Below are 17,156 nucleotides of genomic sequence, written 5' to 3'. Positions count from 1 at the left end.
CGGGCAGGTGAGGGCGGGGCGAGAGGAGACGGCGCCCCGCCCCGCCCTGCCGAGGCCCCTCGGCGCGGCCGCCACCTCCGCCTCGGCCGAGCCGCGGAGCGCCGCCGAGCGGCCGGCGGGCGGGCTCTCGCTCCGCCCCCTCCCGGCCCGCCGCGCCGGCTCCCGCCTCCTTCCCTCTCCGCCCGCTCCCGCCTCCCTCCCTTTCCGCTGGCGAGGCGGCGGGAGCCGAGCCCGAGCGGACCGAGCCGCGGCCGCAGCCTGGCGGCGGGCGCAGAGGGGGCGGCGGCGGCGGGGCGGGCCGCGGCGGGCAGTCGGGCGGCGGCGGCGGCGGCGATGCGGCGGCCCCGCTGAGCCCGCCAGCTCCGGGCGCCGGGGGCCGGCCGCGCGAGGCGGCCGGGGCCGGGCGGCAGCATGCGGGGCGGCGAGGAGCTGGACGGCTTCGAGGGCGAGGCCTCGAGCACCTCCATGATCTCGGGCGCCAGCAGCCCGTACCAGCCCACCACCGAGCCGGTGAGCCAGCGCCGCGGGCTGGCCGGCCTGCGCTGCGACCCCGACTACCTGCGTGGCGCGCTCGGCTGCCTCAAGGTCGCCCAAGTGGTAGGTGCTGGGCGGGGCCCCAGGTGCCGGCGGGCGGCCTAGCCGCGCGCCTTCCCTCCCCACTCCCGCTTCGGGGGCGCAGGCCTGGCCGGCCTCCGCCGCGCACCCCCTCTCCCTCGCGGGTACCCGGGCCGCCCTCCCGCCTGCCCAGGGGACCCTGCCCTCTCCAGCCCTGCCGTCTCAGGTGTGCACCTCCCACCGGAACACCTGCCCCGGGGCCTAGCTGTCCACTCCCGCCTTCGCTGTCGCGAGCCTGTTTCATTATTGGGCTTGGTGGTCCGCGGAGCCCAGTGCGGGGGTGATGCTGTCCCCAGGGTACTTCTGGTCATGACACTTTGTGGCAGGTTTTCGAGCCCCCACAACCTCCACTCCTCCTGACGGTCCTTGTCTGCCTCTGCTTCCACCACCCGGGACTGTGGCTTGGTTTCCTCCCTGGCGCCTAGCAGAGTGCTGGCATATGGTAGGCGCTCAATAAATGTTGCATGGCGGCATGTAGCCTAGGTGCAGTGGGGGAGCTCAGATCTGGCCACAAAAGTCTCCAGTTTACACTGGAGAGGTTTGATTCCTCTTAAGTAACCTAGAAGACAGAACCAGCATCCCTGAATCCTCCGCTCCAGCACGGTGCTGGCATCGCCCAGTTGGTACCCAGAGTTAAATCACTCTGGGAGGGCAGCCAGTTTTGGAGGTAACAGAAACAGGGAACTTTTTGTTGGACTTGTCTATAGTAGAGCTCATTTCTCAGAATTCTTATTTTTAGTTTCCAGGGTGTTCAGGACAGGGGCCTGTCAGCTCTGCCCCTCTTTTGTGGTTTTGTGACAGGCTGCTCTGGGCAGTTGCTTAGCTCTGTTGTGGACAGGGCATGCTCCAGTTCAGTCCGGATATTCCCTGTCACAGGTAGGCCTTCCTCTGAGGCCGGGCAGCAAAACTTTGTAGACTTCTCAGCCAGAGAAGCCATTTGCATCGAGCTACAGTGTATGTGCATTCTGTTTCTTCCAAGTGTTCGGCTTCTTGTGCTTAAGTGAGTACATAGATAAACATTCCTTGGGAATAATATAATATGTGGACACTCTTTAAATAAAGGTCTCAGTGTTGGTAAACTGCAGAATCATAGACTCGTTTATCTCTCTCTTGGGTGAAAGGCTTGTTCTGCTGATTGCCAAAGGGTATTTTTGAAGGGATCTAAAGAAAGACAAATGGAACAGGTTATCCCTCTCTAGAATTTTAAACTGACCTTATCTGGTAAACTGGAATGTTCTCAGAGATACATTGGTTCTGTAGTTAAGTAATCCTGTTAGCAAAGAGAATGGAGGAGTGGGGAGAGGCAGATGACTGCTTTTTAAAAGAGGCAGCTAGCCAGTGTTTTCAGACAGCACAGATAATCAGAAATAAAAAAGAGCAGGGCGTGAACTTGGACCCAGGTGGAATATAGGCCCTTATTAAGTACCTTGTTTTGTTTACTCTGTGGACTTTTGAAAGTAAATAGAATTTGCCACTCAAAGGATCTGGTAAAAGAATTGAAACCCAGTAGTTTGTATAAAGTGTTAATTATCACCTCATTGCTGGCACTTTGTCACCTAAGGCCAGAAATGGAAGCCAGTGGTATTTATCATGGCCTTTTGGTAGGGTGCTGTTTTGTTGTAGAGTTTTACTTTTCATCTGGAAGAACTTTGGGGCCCAGCCCCACAAATCTCGCCTAACTCTGCCATTTGTCTGATTTCCAGAATTTAAATGGCAAGAGGTAATGCGTGGGTGAGTGAAGGAAAGGGACCTACTTGAAGGGTATGGCAACTTGAAACAGTCTTCCGTGTACTTGGCTTCTCAGCCTTGATAAAAATCAGAGTATTTGCGGGGGTGGGGAACAAACCCCCACAAAACTCCAGGAAATTGGAGTCTACACAAGAAGTCATTAAGATATTTCTAAGATGTTACAAAGCTCAGAATCCCATCAAGAAATATGGAAAATATAAATTCTAATTCTTATATTATTAGATAATATAATTCTTATAGTAGAACTTATGTTATGGTTAACTTATGGTTTTTGAGAAAATTTTGACTTTTTTCATAAAAAAAGTGGTGATCTGTGGCGATCCTTGCTACTCCAAGTGTGGTCCATAGAAGAACAGCATCGCCAGCGCTTGAGAGCTTGGTAGAAACACACAGAGGCTCACCTCAGGCCTTTTGATTCATAATCTGCATTTTAAAAAGAGTCCAGGTGATTCATTTGCACGTTAAAGTTTGACTTGCCTTTATATCATTGTAGTGTTAAAACCTCAGGTTTAAGTGTTAAAACACAGGTGCTAGCAATCAGTTCTCTATCAGAACCAGTAAGAGTTCACCCCAAGGCTGAGGTTTTTCTGTAAAATGAGCCTATACCTCCCTCAAAGGATTAAGAGAATGAGCTAACATGTAGAAAGTAGCACCTAGCTTATTAGGCGCTTAGTGTGTAATAAACATTAGCTATCGGTGTTGCTAATTAATATTTCCTGTCTCTAAAGAAACTCGGTGAAAATGCCACCCCCAAAATATGGTTGTATATTTGAATTAAAGATAGTTTACTTCCTAGTGATTTAAAAGTTAAATTGATGTTTTAAATGGCATATGATTTGATAGTAAAACTAATCTGCAATATTATGAAAATTAATCAGTGCATTTTCATAGATTATCTTTTGAAAATAAAACTCATACATATCTCTTTGTTGGGGAGAATGTCTCCTGTGGTTATATCAAACAATAAAAATGTACTCTTTGTGGGAAAAAAGTTGGTTTAAACTAGTGAGTTAAATTACCTTCTTCCTTATGGTGTGGATTCTGTGAGAGCTGTGTTTTTTAGCTCCCAGACATCATGTAATGAAATAGTTAATGTAGGCTTTTTGCTGTTGCCTGCTGTTTTGTTCCATCGACTTGGTTGAAAGCAGTTTTGCTCTTGGGATGGAGGACGGGAGGGCACACTCTCACATGTACCCTGATGTGAGGGTGTGGTCAGAAGGGGACAGGCCCCGGATTGGACAAGACTTACTGCATAATAATAACGTCAGGCATCACTTAGTGAGTGCTTCCTCTACTGTTGTCACCCCCATTTTATGGATGAGAAAATTGAGGCACAGAGGTTGTGACTTACTCAGGTTCCATGGCCAGTGTGTGGCGGAGCTGGGATTTGAATCCAGACAGTCTGGTGTCAGGCTGAGCTCTTTGCAGCCTCCTGAACACATCATTTTGAGTTGTTCCACGTAGCGGAGCAGGAGACGTTGAGTCCAAGGACATTTCTGTGGTCTTTGGGCAGCCTGGCAACCTTTTGAGTGACTTTTACATGCTGGAGTGATGGACTTACAAGGGTTTTGATTTCTCAGTGGCCGGTGTGCTGTTCCTAGGTGTGCAGCTAGTGTGTGGTGGCCTGCTCCTCTCCCAACTGGCCTACCCACTTCCTACAGTGAGGCGATGGGCCTTCTCAAAAGTGCCAAGAGTGGAATCAGCATTTCAGTTCTGAAAAGACACCCTAGGGAGCTCTTTTGCTTCAGATCACTTTCTTGAGCCCTTCCCATGCCTGATTGACCTTGGGACATTGCACTGCATTTAATTAGGACTTATAACAAGGTTGCATAATAGATATTTTAAATTCAAATTTTAGCTCCTCTGATTTCCTTGAAATCTCTTAACCCCATCATCTCTTAGCTTCCTCAGTAGTGGAATGTGCGTGATAATGACAGCATTTTAGAAATTGTAAGAATTAAAGGGTTAATGTTTGATAGGTGCCTTCTTAGGTAACTCAAAGACAGATGTGAGTATTTGCATTCAGGGTTGGGTAATATATCTTGTATTCGCTGGAAACCTTGTCAGTTTTTCATCTCAAGCCAATCAGCACAGTCCCTCATGTGTCTGCTCTTTGGGGAAGTGCTGGGGCGGGGCATGCAGATAGTGGCAGGTGAGGTAGTAGGTTTCCCTGCATTGAATTCTCAGGTCTACCTTCAAGTGCCTCCTTGTAAAACAGTCTCATTTTCCCTTAGGAAGATTGTTGTTATCTTTGGAAGTTGTCTTCCTGGTCAAGAACTTGGAATTAAATAAGTTCTAGCAGGAAAGCAAAGATAAAACCCCTCATAAGTTCTTATGACGATTAAAAATCGTAAAATTATCATCCATGACCTCAGAAAAGTGTATAGTACACACCTGTTTTACAAAACCAGACAAAGAGAGTTCAAGAAAAGAACATTACAGATCAATCATCCTCTTGAACACAGACACAAAAATCCTCAACTAGATACTAGGAAATCGAATCCAGCAATATTATGTAAAAAGAATAGTACACCACAACCAATTGTTTATCCTGGGAACAAAAGACTGGTTCAGTTTTCCAAAATCAATAGATGTAATCCACCATATTAACAGCTTAAAGAAGAAAAAACACATGGTTATGTCAATGGATGCAGAAAAAATATTTGACTAAATTTAACATTCATTCATAATAAATGCTGCCGGCACACTAGTAAGAGAAGGGAACTTCCTCAACCCCAAAAAGGGCATCTACTGAAAATCTGCAGCTAACATACTTGGTGGTGAAAGAATGGATGCTCTCCTCCTAAGGTGGGGAACAAGGCAATGACGTCTACTCTCACCGCTGATATTCAGCATCCTACTGGAAGTGCTGGTGAGTGCAAGGAAAATAAAGGCATACGGATTGGAAAGAAAGAACAGCTGTCCCTATTTGCAGATGGCATGATTGTCTACATAGACAATCTCGTGGGAATCTATAAAAAAGCTCCTAGGACTAATAAGTGAGTTAGCAAGGTTGCAGGATACAAAATCAACACAAAAAAATCAATTGTATTTCTATATCCTAGCAATAAATCATCAGAAACTGAAATTAAAAAAAATAAACCCATATCAGTTACAATAGCTCTGAAAAGAATGAAATACATAAGTCTATATCTAACAAAACATGTACAACAGGATCTGCACACTGAAAACTACAAAACACCAAAGAAGGAAATCAAAGACCACCTAAATAAGTGGACATACTATGTTCAGGGATTGGAAGACTCAATACGGTTATTAAAATATCAGTTGTCCACAAATTGATCTGTAGGTTGAACATAATCCCAAAATCCAAGCAAGATTTTTTTAGTTAGAGACAAGCTGATTCTAAAATTTATATGGAAAGTAAGTTATCCAGGCAAAGGGATGGTGAAGGATGGTGAAAAGTGTTCGGGGCAGAGGGAGCAGTGTAACGTGAAGTCACCTTTGTTTAGGGGTGTGTGTGTATGTGTTGGGGGTAGGATAGGGACAGGTTCTGAGAGTATGGACTTTACGGCTCTTGTCACCGTGAGACTTTTGGCCAGGTGCTTGTTCACTTCCGGCCACAAGCAGGTCTCCTCACTTCTAAATTGGGGCAGGTGAGAGTACTGCCTGCATTGATGAGCCTTCCATACAAAGTCCTTAGCTGAGTGTCTCACATACAGTCATACCAACCTCTTGGTGCTATAGAGTATCTCTGCAATGATACAGACTGGGGAACTGGGTGGCCGAGGGCCAGGGTAGAAAGGAGACATTTTTCACTGTATGACTTTTTGAATTGTATGCCACATGCAAATATCTTCTATTTAAAAAATTACTAAAACATTAGCTGTTATTAGCTCCACCTTAGTACAGATTAGCCTTAAAACTAATATACTGACCATAGTTTTTAACTTTTTATTACTTTCTTTACTTTGTAATTTGGAGGCCCTTGGGGAAAATGATTTAGATAATACAGACCTCTTGAAGAAATTTGAAGCTTAAAATTTTTTTCCATACATTTTCCGTAAAAAAACAAGCATTCCGCACAATAGCAGGTGTTTAATTTATTTGTTGATACTAATGGCAAAATTTCTTCCGTTTGAAAGGAATTTACCCTCATTTTATTAGTTAAAACATTGTATGGGGATGTAATGTACTATAGAATGGTGACTATAGTTAATAATACTGTATTGCATATTTGAAAGTTGCTAAGAGAGTAGATCTTAAAAATTCTCATCACAAGAAAAAAATTTTATAACTACATATGGTAACAGATGTTAACTAGACTTATTGTGGTGATCATTCACAATATATACAATTATCGGATCATTATGTTGTACACCTGAAACTAATATCATGTTATGTCAATTATACCTCAATAAAAAAAATTGCAACATTAAAGGAAATTAGGAAAAAAATCTTAGTATGACGGACTCAAATGAAAAGATCTTTGGAATTTGTCCCTTCTAAAGGCTGCATAAGATCATGGTTTCCAATTTTTTGCTGTTAGGAGGAATGCTTCAGTAAGTGTCCTTCAGTCTTTTTTTTTTTTTAAATTTTATTTATTTTCCCCCAAAGCCCCAGTAGATAGTTGTATGTCATAGCTGCACATCCTTCTAGTTGCTGTATGTGGGACGCGGCCTCAGCATGGCCGGAGAAGCGGTGCCTCGGTGCGCGCCCAGGATCCGAACCTGGGCCGCCAGCAGCGGAGCGCGCACTTAACCGCTAAGCCACGGGGCCGGCCCCTTCAGTCTTCTTTTGAATTGTTATTGTGTTTTTGTTAAATTTTAGGGAGTGCTTTTACTAGATTAAAGGGCAATATCATTAAATTTCTGACCATTTAAAAAATTGTGGACTTGGTCAGCATTTCTCCCTACAACATACTTGAATGTCGCAGTTTATCCCAAGTCTCCAGCGTGCTAACCCACAAGTACTTACCAATGGGGAACAGTGAGCTTAGTAAGTCCTTCTGGCTCCTCCTTGGTCACAGGGCCAAATTAATTCTTTCTTGACAGCCCCGGAGGACCTTAGTTCTTAATTAGAACGTGGTAAGAGCCTTTCTCAGGTCATGGCACTTCAGAGGATGCTTAGAGGAGGTGAGACAGGAGTGTATGTGCCCTGCCAAATCCATGATGCTTCTCCCTCCTGGTAGAATGGATGCCTACCTGGGTGCTCCAGAGAGGCATATTTCCAGCCTAGAGGTAGGGAGTTCTGCATATACCTAATCCACCCCCATTAAGGGCTGAGGTCTGTACGGCAGCCAAGGCTGATTATTTTCCACGATGGTCCTGTTAGCTCCCTGAGTAGTTGAAATAACCTGGAAATACCAGCATTCTGACCTTCAACCCACAGCTGCTATCACTGCCTCTTTATCCTTATTCCTGGAAGTAGCCTCAAATCCTTTTGTAGGATGATGTCAGATTTCTTTGGAAAATCAAGTTGTTTGTTAGAGAATAGAGCAGAAGTCAAAGGCCTGTGACTGTGATCACAGATCCTAAATTTTCCCAGACAGTCCTAATTTCCTGTGCTGTCTCATCAGACCATGTATAAATACATTCTAAATTTTTTTTTTTTTTGTGAGGAAGATCAGCCCTGTGCTAACATCTGCCAATCCTCCTCTTTTTTGCTGAGGAAGACTGGCCCTGGGTCAACCTCCGTGCCCATCTTACTCCACTTTATATGGGGCTCCGCCACAGCGTGGCTTGCCAAGCGGTGCATTGGTGTGCACCCAGGATCTGAACCGGCGAACCCCGGGCCGCTGCAGCGGAGTGCACACACTTAACCGCTTGCGCCACCAGGCCGGCCCCCAATACATTCTAAATTTTAAGAGATTATTTTACTTTAAATTATGAAATATTCCAAGCATTGAAATTCTAGCGATTCATATGACAAGTACTCATGTACTGATAATGTGTCCTGATATTTTTGTTTGGAAAATAAGATTATCCTGGGGGATAGGCTGTGTGTCCAAGAGAGGTAAAAAGCAGAGTGAGATGAGCTGGGATTTAGGTTCTATTTGTAAGGTGGGACATCAGAGGGCCCAGAGGGAGGAAGGATAGTCTAGAAGAAGTAGAGAACAAGAGAGCAAGGCACTCCTGGCCAAGGGGATGGCCTCAGCATCTCGTGTGGTGGCGAAGAGCCAAGTTAAACTTTCAAAGGCTCAGTTCAGAGTGGTCCAGGGCTGGGAGCAGGCTTGCAGCTGGCTGAAGAGGGGACAGATGCATGGAAGGGTACAGAATTCAGAAAGCAACACCTCCTTCGGGAGAAGATCTTGCTTTTTTAGTATTTGGAAACTATCTTATTTTTAAGCAGTTTAACTTCTTGATGGGAAGGATTTTTGTGTGAAAAATTCTCACTTAAAGGGGAGCCCAGCCCTCATCTAAGCACCTCTCGTGTGTGGCCTTGTCTCCTCCCATAATAAAATGGTGGGGTCTGTCACTAGTTTTCAGAATGGGGTCCCCTGGGAACCCTAGAGTTTATTAATGTAGAAATGGAGGATTGAGAGTCAGACTGAGGGGCTGGGTACTAATTATATTTCAAAAAGTCTAATGTAACTGCCTTAAACAGAATAAGGCCAATTTCTTTTTTGACTATAATTTTATGGTACTGATTATTTCATGTTGATCAGAAGCTTCTATTAACATTTTGAATAACATATTCCTGCCTCAGAGTCTTTGCATTTGAGGTTTAGTCTTCCCTCCTCTGCCCTGCCCTCACTTCCCCAAAATGCCTACTTGGCTCTGTTCTTCAGACCTACTATTCTTCTATTCTGCTCAGAGACCTTCCCTGACCACCCTCTCTGAAGTACAACACTCCCCCATCCCCACTCTTTATCCCCCTCACCCCGCTGTACTTTTCCTCATGGCATTTACTGCCAGACTATAGTATCAGCTCCACGAGAGCTGAGGTGCTGTGTGTGAAGTTCCCTGCTGTATCGGCAGCCAGTAAGGCGCTGAGTAAACAGTTGAATATACAAATCTGTTTAATAAAAGAAAGAAAAAAATAATGGATTATTACTTAACACAGTTTGTAAGGTCAAATTCTTTAAAAACATGGGATCCATAAGGGAAAGATAATATATATTTATATATTTATAAATAAATAAACTTCTGGACTCTGTTCTAAGTGGAAAATATTGGGGAGAAAGTATGGAAATAAAACGCCATTGTAATTATTTATTTATTTATTTTTTACTGAGTTTTAAAAAAAGTGTGTGTATTGCTACTAGGAAACAGAAGCTTTTGCTTAGGAGACAGATTTTTGTAAAAAGGGGGGAGGGGGAACCATAAGAGGCTTTGCCAAGCTTTTTGCTTAGAAAAGTGTAAAATGAAAACCAGGGATTCTGTAATTATTATTGACGTCTGCTTCCTGATTAACATGTTGGGAGAGAGGGTCACGCAGGAACTGCCAAGGCACTATTTTGAGAACCCTTAGAGCAGACACTTAATGTGTAAAGAATAAGTGGCAACTGGGATTGAGGCTGAGGGTCCTAGTGGTTGTTTTTATAAAGCTCTCTGATTAAAATAAAAGAAGAGCAGTTCTGTGGGGCCTGAGAAGTGAGGCCTTGATCTTCTGGAGGCCGGGGAGGGCTGTGGGAAATACTGTAATCCAGAATTACGTCTCTGAACATTTCAAATGCCTGGTTAAACTTGGGAATTAAATGGGTTAATAAAAGCTTAAAATGTTCAGAGTTTAATCGAATGTGGATAGTTTTGGATGATTTCTTTCTTGCCACTACGATTTGAGGACTGACGCAGTGGAAGCCTTCATTTTTGTGGTTTCCCGTTTATTCCAGCACAGCTATGAAAAACAGTTTAAGGCTAAAAGATTTTTGTGCCAATGGAAAAAAAAAAAAAAAAACGCCCCAGGAACAATGGCTCTTCCAGCGGTAGCTGCTGCTTTAGCTTGTCTACTTTCTCGACCATTTCTGGTCCAAACCCTCTACATGTGTATAATTTGAGGTTGAGTTGGCTAAATAACTTTAGAGTTAAATCAAGATCAGTAGCTAGATACTGGTAAAAGTTCTAAGATATTCTTGCCCTTTAAAAAAAATCTTATATATGTTTGAATGCCTGGGCTGGGCCAGGTACTGTTAGATGTACATAAATAGGACAGAAGTCCCAGCCTCCAAGGGGCACACAGTCCACTCGCGGGTGAGGGTTTGGTATGGGGCAGAGAAAGTACACAACCCGTTCTCTAATAGAGGCCGGGGACAATGGGCTTGGCAAGGAAGCCGTCGTGGGAAATGGGCACATTCACATGTTGAGTGCTGAACAGCCAGTGCCTGGCCTAGGTGTGGTGTGTCCTGTGGAGAAAGAATATACCAGGTGCTGGGAGTTGAGGGCAAGCCCAGGAGAGGAGGAGTAAGGTGAACCAGGTGTGGTTCACCAGGCAAAGATATGGAAGGGGGAGGGCATGGGGAGGGCATGGGGAGCCGGATTGGAAAGGGCCTGGTTTGTTAGGCTAAGGAATTTGCATTTTCTGAAACAGATGGGGAGCAGTTAGAGGTATGGCTATTGAGCCCCTGAGATGAGATTAGTACAGATTGAGATGTGCATAAGTATAAAATACATGCTAGATTTCAAAGTTGTAATAGAAAAAAAAAGTAAAATATCAATAATTTTTTGTGTTGATTACGTGTTGACATGATAGTAAATAAATATACTATTAAAATTAATTCTACCTATTTTTGCTTTTAAAAATATGGCTATTAGAAAGTTTAAAATTACATGTGTGGCTCACATATTTTGTTGCATGTCTCTGGGTTAGAGAGTGTGAGGAATAGCTTTGAGAAGGATGAGATGACAGCAGCAAGGCCTCGTAACAGACTTCGAGTAATTCAGGTGAGAAACGAAGACCTAGCTGGTCTTTTGGCAGTGGGGGTGGAAAGGACATGACAAATGGGAGTTAAGAGGTGGCAATCATGTTTTAGTATATTCCTTGTTTTTATTTTATGTTACATTAAATTAACTTCCCAATCAAAAAAAATACTGAAGCTAATAGTGCGCATGTGCCAGGCTAAGTGTTTTACATGTGTTATCTCATTTATGCTCACAGCAATCCTCTGAGGCAGGTACTTCACAAGTGAGGAAACAGGCTTATTCAGATCAATAACTTACTCAGGGTTCCCACAGCTGGTCCTTGAGGAGCTGTGCAGCCTACCTTCAGAGACCACACCTGGAACCCCCATGTGTGTCTCTTTCTGGAGGCTTCAGGCAGATTATGAGCATTGTTCCAACATCACTTGTCTCTCCCATCCTACAAGGACTTAGTACATTTCTATTTCCCCTCTCCTGCTGGTGCCATTCCTGGTGGGTCTGCCAGCCTTGAGAGCCCTTCTGGTTCCCAGTTCTTGCACATTACATGGGTCACATCTGTCAGAATTGGGGAGGTGATGGTTTCATTATAAAGGGAGGCCCCTCAGCCCTTCTCTTCTAGCTCCTTGGATTATCAATGAAATTTAAGAATTGCTGAGATGAGAGCCAATGAAAGTCATGAGGAAGTTGGAGACAGTGTTAGCTGGTAGAGAAGGGGTTGAGAGGTAAAAGTTGAAACTTAGTTACCCTACTGTTTGCTGGAGCCAGCAGACTTCAAAGTATTTGGGGTAGGAAGAGTTATTGACCTCCTGAACCTTTTTTCCCTTCTTAGAGAAGCTGATACAAAATATCGGCACCCTTTTGGACTTGAACTTGTTTGTGGGCACTAAAGGATAATTTTTAAAAGATAAAATCATGGCTCTCATACAAATATAAAAGATTTTTTTTTTTTTTTTTTTTTGTGAGGAGATCAGCCCTGTGCTAACATCCGCCAATCCTCCTCTTTTTTTTGCTGAGGAAGACGGCCCTGGGGTAACATCTGTGCCCATCTTCCTCCACTTTATATGGGACGCCGCCACAGCATGGCTTGCCAAGCAGTGCGTCGGTGCGCGCCGGGGATCCGAACCAGCGAACCCCGGGCCGCCGCAGCAGAGCGCGCGCACTTAACTGCTTGCGCCACCGGGCCGGCCCCTATAAAAGATTTTATTAATTAATGAGGGCATTAGTGGGATGTTACAACTTGTTCAAAGGAAGATTCAAAGAGTAGATACATACACACATACAAAAACACACACACACTAATAAATGAATTTCAAGTAGATGCAACTCTGGCTTTGAGTAGAGTCCACTGTCTCTCTACCGGACCATTCATTTGCCTGTCTGCAGACAAAAATTATTTGCATTACTGTTAGTTATGTACAACTTAACAGAGTTGCAAAATATCTCAAAGACAATGAAAGGTGTAAATCTTATACGATCAGATAACTTGGAAAGTTATGTTCTAACAAGTCCTCTTCTTCCATTGAAGATATTTAATGATCTTTTTGGTCCATTTCAAAATCTTTCACAATTTATCCTGAGATGGGAAATATATGGGGAGGGGCCTGAATGGGCTGGATTTTTATCCAACTGGTGCATGTTACAACATCCTGGTTTCATTTATCCCTTTCTCTCCGTTTCCTCTGTTTCTCCAGCCTGACAGGTGATCCTTGCACTATTGGGTTGCTGGAGGAGCATCCTTTATGGCCTCCTGCACCACACTCTAGATTTCCCTGTTGTTGTTTTTCTTGTTTTTCCCTGGTCACTTTTCTTCACAAAAATAGATCTTTTTTTTTTTTATAATTTTATTTATTTATTTATTTTTCCCCCCAAAGCCCCAGTAGATAGTTGTATGTCATAGCTGCACATCCTTCTACTTGCTGTACGTGGGACGCGGCCTCAGCATGGCTGGAGAAGCAGTGTGTCGGTGCGCACCCGGGATCTGAACCCGGGCCGCCAGCAGTGGAGCGCGCACACTTAACCGCTAAGCCACGGGGCTGGCCCTTCACAAAAATAGATCTTGATCACCTACACTTAGGACCATGCTCTTTAGGCCTCAGCCTGGCTGTTAGGTCCTGAGTCAGGCCAGAGTGGTAAGGAGTACAGGTACGAGGATTGCCTGCTGCCCACATGGTTGGTGTGGGGTTGAATGGAAAGTGCCTAGCACAGAGCCTGGCCATGAAAGCACTTGGTGAATGCCAGCTCTTATCTTTAATGTCGATGGGTCCCACCTCATATAGCCAGGTTCTGGTCCAGTTACTCCCATTCATATTCTCTCCATATAAATCTGCCCCCTCAACCTGGCTGGAAGCTCCTTGTTCCCCACAGTAACATGTTGCTGCTGCAAGGCTGCTCCAGCCCTTTGCCCAGCCAGAAGATAACCCCAGGTGTCAGTGGGCTGGGGTGAGGCAGGGTCCTCTTTCCCTTTTCCCTACCCTCTTCCTACTGGCCCTGCCATGCCCATCCTCTTGGGTTTTTCTTTGTTCTGATTGATGTCCTGTGTCCTGTGATGTCCTATTATGGAACACTAGCTTCATTATAAACTGGCTTGCATTACATATGTATGTCCCTCGCTTTCTGGCTTTCTGAACAGATTTGGATATACTTATAGTCTATTGTAGTAAGTTTATAAGCACCTGCAAGGCAGAGACCCAGTTTTCTCCTGTTTAGTGTTCATAGTATGAATACTTGGCTGCTTGGTAAACACTTACCAACTCATCCAAGTTCAGTTGGATGTATTAGTGAGTTTGGGACAAGTTCCAAATCCAGGAAGAAAAGAAAAACAGCCAATTGATGTTGAAGGTGTGTCTTAGTCTGCCATAACAAAATATTGTAGATCGGGTGGCTTAAACAACAGAAATTTATTTCTCACAGTTCTGGAGGCTGGTCTAAGATCAAGGTGCCTGCAAGGTAGGTTTCACTCTGAGGCCTCTTCTCCTGGCTTTTAGGTGACCGTCCTCTTGCTATGTGCTGACATGGCCTCTTCTTTGTGCATGCATAGAGAGAGAGAGAAAGATCTCTCCCTCTTCCTCTTCTTATAAGGGCACTAATCCCATGAGGGCTCCATCCTCCATGACTTTTATCTGACCCTAATTACCTACCCAAGGCCCCATCTCCAAATACTGTCAAATTGGAAGTTAGGGCTTCAACATATGAACTTGAAGGGGAATACAATTCAGTCCATAACAAGGTGAGAGCATGGTATAAATCAATACTGGAGGTTCAAAATGGCTCCAAACATCATGAAACTCAGAATTTTAGCCTAGAAGGAATCTTGAAGCCATCCCTTTGTGCCCCTCCTTTGTTTTACGGGTGAGGACTCTGACCCCTAGAGAAGTTGTGACTTACCTATGGCTGTCCAGTTGGTTGGTGGTCCCGGAACCTGAGCCTCAGGCTGCTGTGATTCGCTGCTGCTCTAGGGGTGATAGTTTGATTCCTTTCTGTGAAGCCAGATGTGGGATACCTCTGTGAATTCTGATAATCTTTCTTATCCTTTATATGATTATGAGAGATGGATGCATGGTAAATACCCTCAGGTGTTTTCTAGGATAGTAGGTGTAGGAAGGTATACATGACAAATCAAGTCTTTGCTTGTGATGTTCTGTTTAAAGTGCAGGTATTTAACCAGGCTGGGCAAATTGCCCAATGAATGTACTAGGACGGACAGCTGACTTGGGAGCCCCAAAATTTGGATTGTAACAAAACCCTGATGTTGGTAGATGTAAAATTTCCTCTTAGTTCCTTAATTTCTCTGATAACAAATTGACATCAGGATAATTTGCCAGCAAATCGGTCTATATTCTTTTAGAGTATGGTTTTGGAGCTGAAACTGGGAAACCAGACCAGCACTGGTGACAGGTGAGTCCATCCGCATGGCTCTCTGCATGGTCCTGAAATGTGTGATGGTGGTAGAGGTGTGATGAGGGTGTTACTGGCACTGTGGTGCTCAAAGGTGGTTTTGGTGAGGTAGTTGGGGAGATGCTGCACACGCCTCACCATCACTAGCCGCTTTGGAAAAGCTTCAGCTATTGGTCTGGGACTTTAGCGGCCCAGGGGCTACCATGCTAGTTAGATGAGCGAAGCCCACAAAAAATGACTAATTGCCAGGTTGAGGGAAGCCTGGGGGAGCCCAGCAGGGCCAGTAGTTTGTGGAGCCTCTGCTCTGTGTCTAGCTCCATGGAGTTCTGTAGGAGACCTGCAGTTCTTTTTTTTTTTTTCAATGGACTATAAAATCTTCCATTGTGTCTCAGACTAGATCAGTACAAATGAAAACAAAGTTAAAAAAAATTTTTTTAATTCTACCTGTTTATGACAATAAAATTCTTTATACTTGACACACAGATCATCAAGACCTGACATATACAGGATTTAGCCAGATTGGTTCAGCAATATTATTGTCATAGAGGAACAAAGAAAGTCCTCGACATCCTGGTCTAAGTCTCTATTGGTCAAGGCCACTTTGTACAGTTGGGCAGGTTGTGCATTGCACAATAAGTCTAGCTGAGATGGTGAGGGAGGCTGAGATCCAGCCTGCATGCTTTGCTTGCCAAGGCACATGCCCTGGCACTGGGCAGCGTCCACCCAATTCATCAGGCTTCAGAAGGGTTGCCTATTCCCAATTCATCAGCCCAGAGCGGGTGCCATTTTTAATTTGCTAACTTCTTGCCAAACCAGGCTACTACCCAGATTGGGATCTGTTTCTAACCGGCACAAAGTTGCTGTATGGAGCTACTTATGTCTTGATTATTTAATTGGAAAACTTATTTTAGAGACATGGCTTAGCTGTGATATTAGGCTAGATAGGAGAGTGTATTTTTAAATAAGACCAACTAAAGCAAAAATATAAACTTTAATTTTCCAGATATAGTATTTTAAACAGATTTATTTTGAATTAATATGCATGTTCAGGGCCTTCCCTCATTTTTTGTGGTCGTCTGTGAGGTATGTAGATGATGGTATGTTCACTTCTGCAAGACTGAATGAATGAATACAGATAAAAAGGTAACTTGCTGGCTTTCGACAAGAGCTCCCATGTTGTTGAAATTAAAAACTTTCAGTCCCGCTCAGAACCTAAATTATCATTAGAACATCTGTCAAACAGTTGATGATATGTGACGGGTAGTAGAGGTTGGCGCAGATATCCTGGTACAGCTTCCCCTCTGGGAGTTCCTGTAGGTGTGTGCACAGAGGGGCCTTGCTGACTGGGTGGGCTACTCCCAGGGCCGAGCCCATCTCTGCAGTGTTGGTCAGCTCTGAGTTGCCAGGAATAGACACAGGGGTTCCTTTGGGTTTACTGCAGGACCAGGTAAACTAGGCCTTGGAGGGGAGCCTGGGTGGGCCAAGCAGCCAGGCCTCGTGAATCTTGGGGGTTTTACTTGAGTCAGTACTTCAGTCAATGGGACTTAGCTTTTCTTTGTAGTGCCTAGTCAAGGGCAGCTTGTGGCTCGTGGGTCACAAAGGGCTCATGTCCTCCCCTCGTAGACTGGACTGTGACCTAATCACATCTGAAAGAGGACTGGACTCTGCCCAGCTCCGTACTGGCCCCGTTCTAGCCTGAGGCCAGCCACGTGCTTCATCCTCTGCTAGCTGGGCCTGCTTGTGGATGGGATCTGTCCATCGGGCTTATCGGCCAGGGGCTTCTGAGCACTGACTACCTTGGTCTGAGAACTTGGGGGCAAAACTGGCTGGTGGGGCCCAGGGGCCATGGCCCTACTGTGGGGGTAGCATATGGCACTGTCTGTCTCAGATAGCCTAGGACTGGCTGCCGTCAACCTGAAAGATTCCCAGGAGCAAGTCTGCTTAAAGGCCTGAGTGGAGGTTGAAAACCATGGTGAAGGAAAGTAGTTTTCTTAATAAAATGTGAACCTTCTGCTTGGTTGCTTCCAAGAAGAGAAAACTGGCTGAGGAAAATATTGTTTTAAAGCAAGTAGACTGCAA

General features: G+C 44.8%; 1 protein-coding gene across 1 annotated transcript in view; it reads left to right on the top strand.

The window, feature by feature from the left end:
- Positions 1-269: 269 nt before the first annotated feature.
- CMTM4 (CKLF like MARVEL transmembrane domain containing 4) overlaps positions 270-17,156 on the top strand; it is a 54,664-nt gene continuing 37,777 nt past the window's right edge. The window contains exon 1 of the mRNA XM_058527964.1: positions 270-597. Coding sequence (XP_058383947.1) covers positions 412-597 — 186 coding nt within the window. The 5' untranslated portion in view covers positions 270-411. The remainder of the gene's footprint in view (positions 598-17,156) is intronic.

This window comes from Diceros bicornis, chromosome 32, assembly GCF_020826845.1.
Source record: "Diceros bicornis minor isolate mBicDic1 chromosome 32, mDicBic1.mat.cur, whole genome shotgun sequence".
In the NCBI taxonomy this organism is placed as follows: domain Eukaryota; kingdom Metazoa; phylum Chordata; class Mammalia; order Perissodactyla; family Rhinocerotidae; genus Diceros; species Diceros bicornis.
Note: the sequence above shows the minus strand (reverse complement) of the source record. Positions and strands in the feature narration are given on the sequence as shown.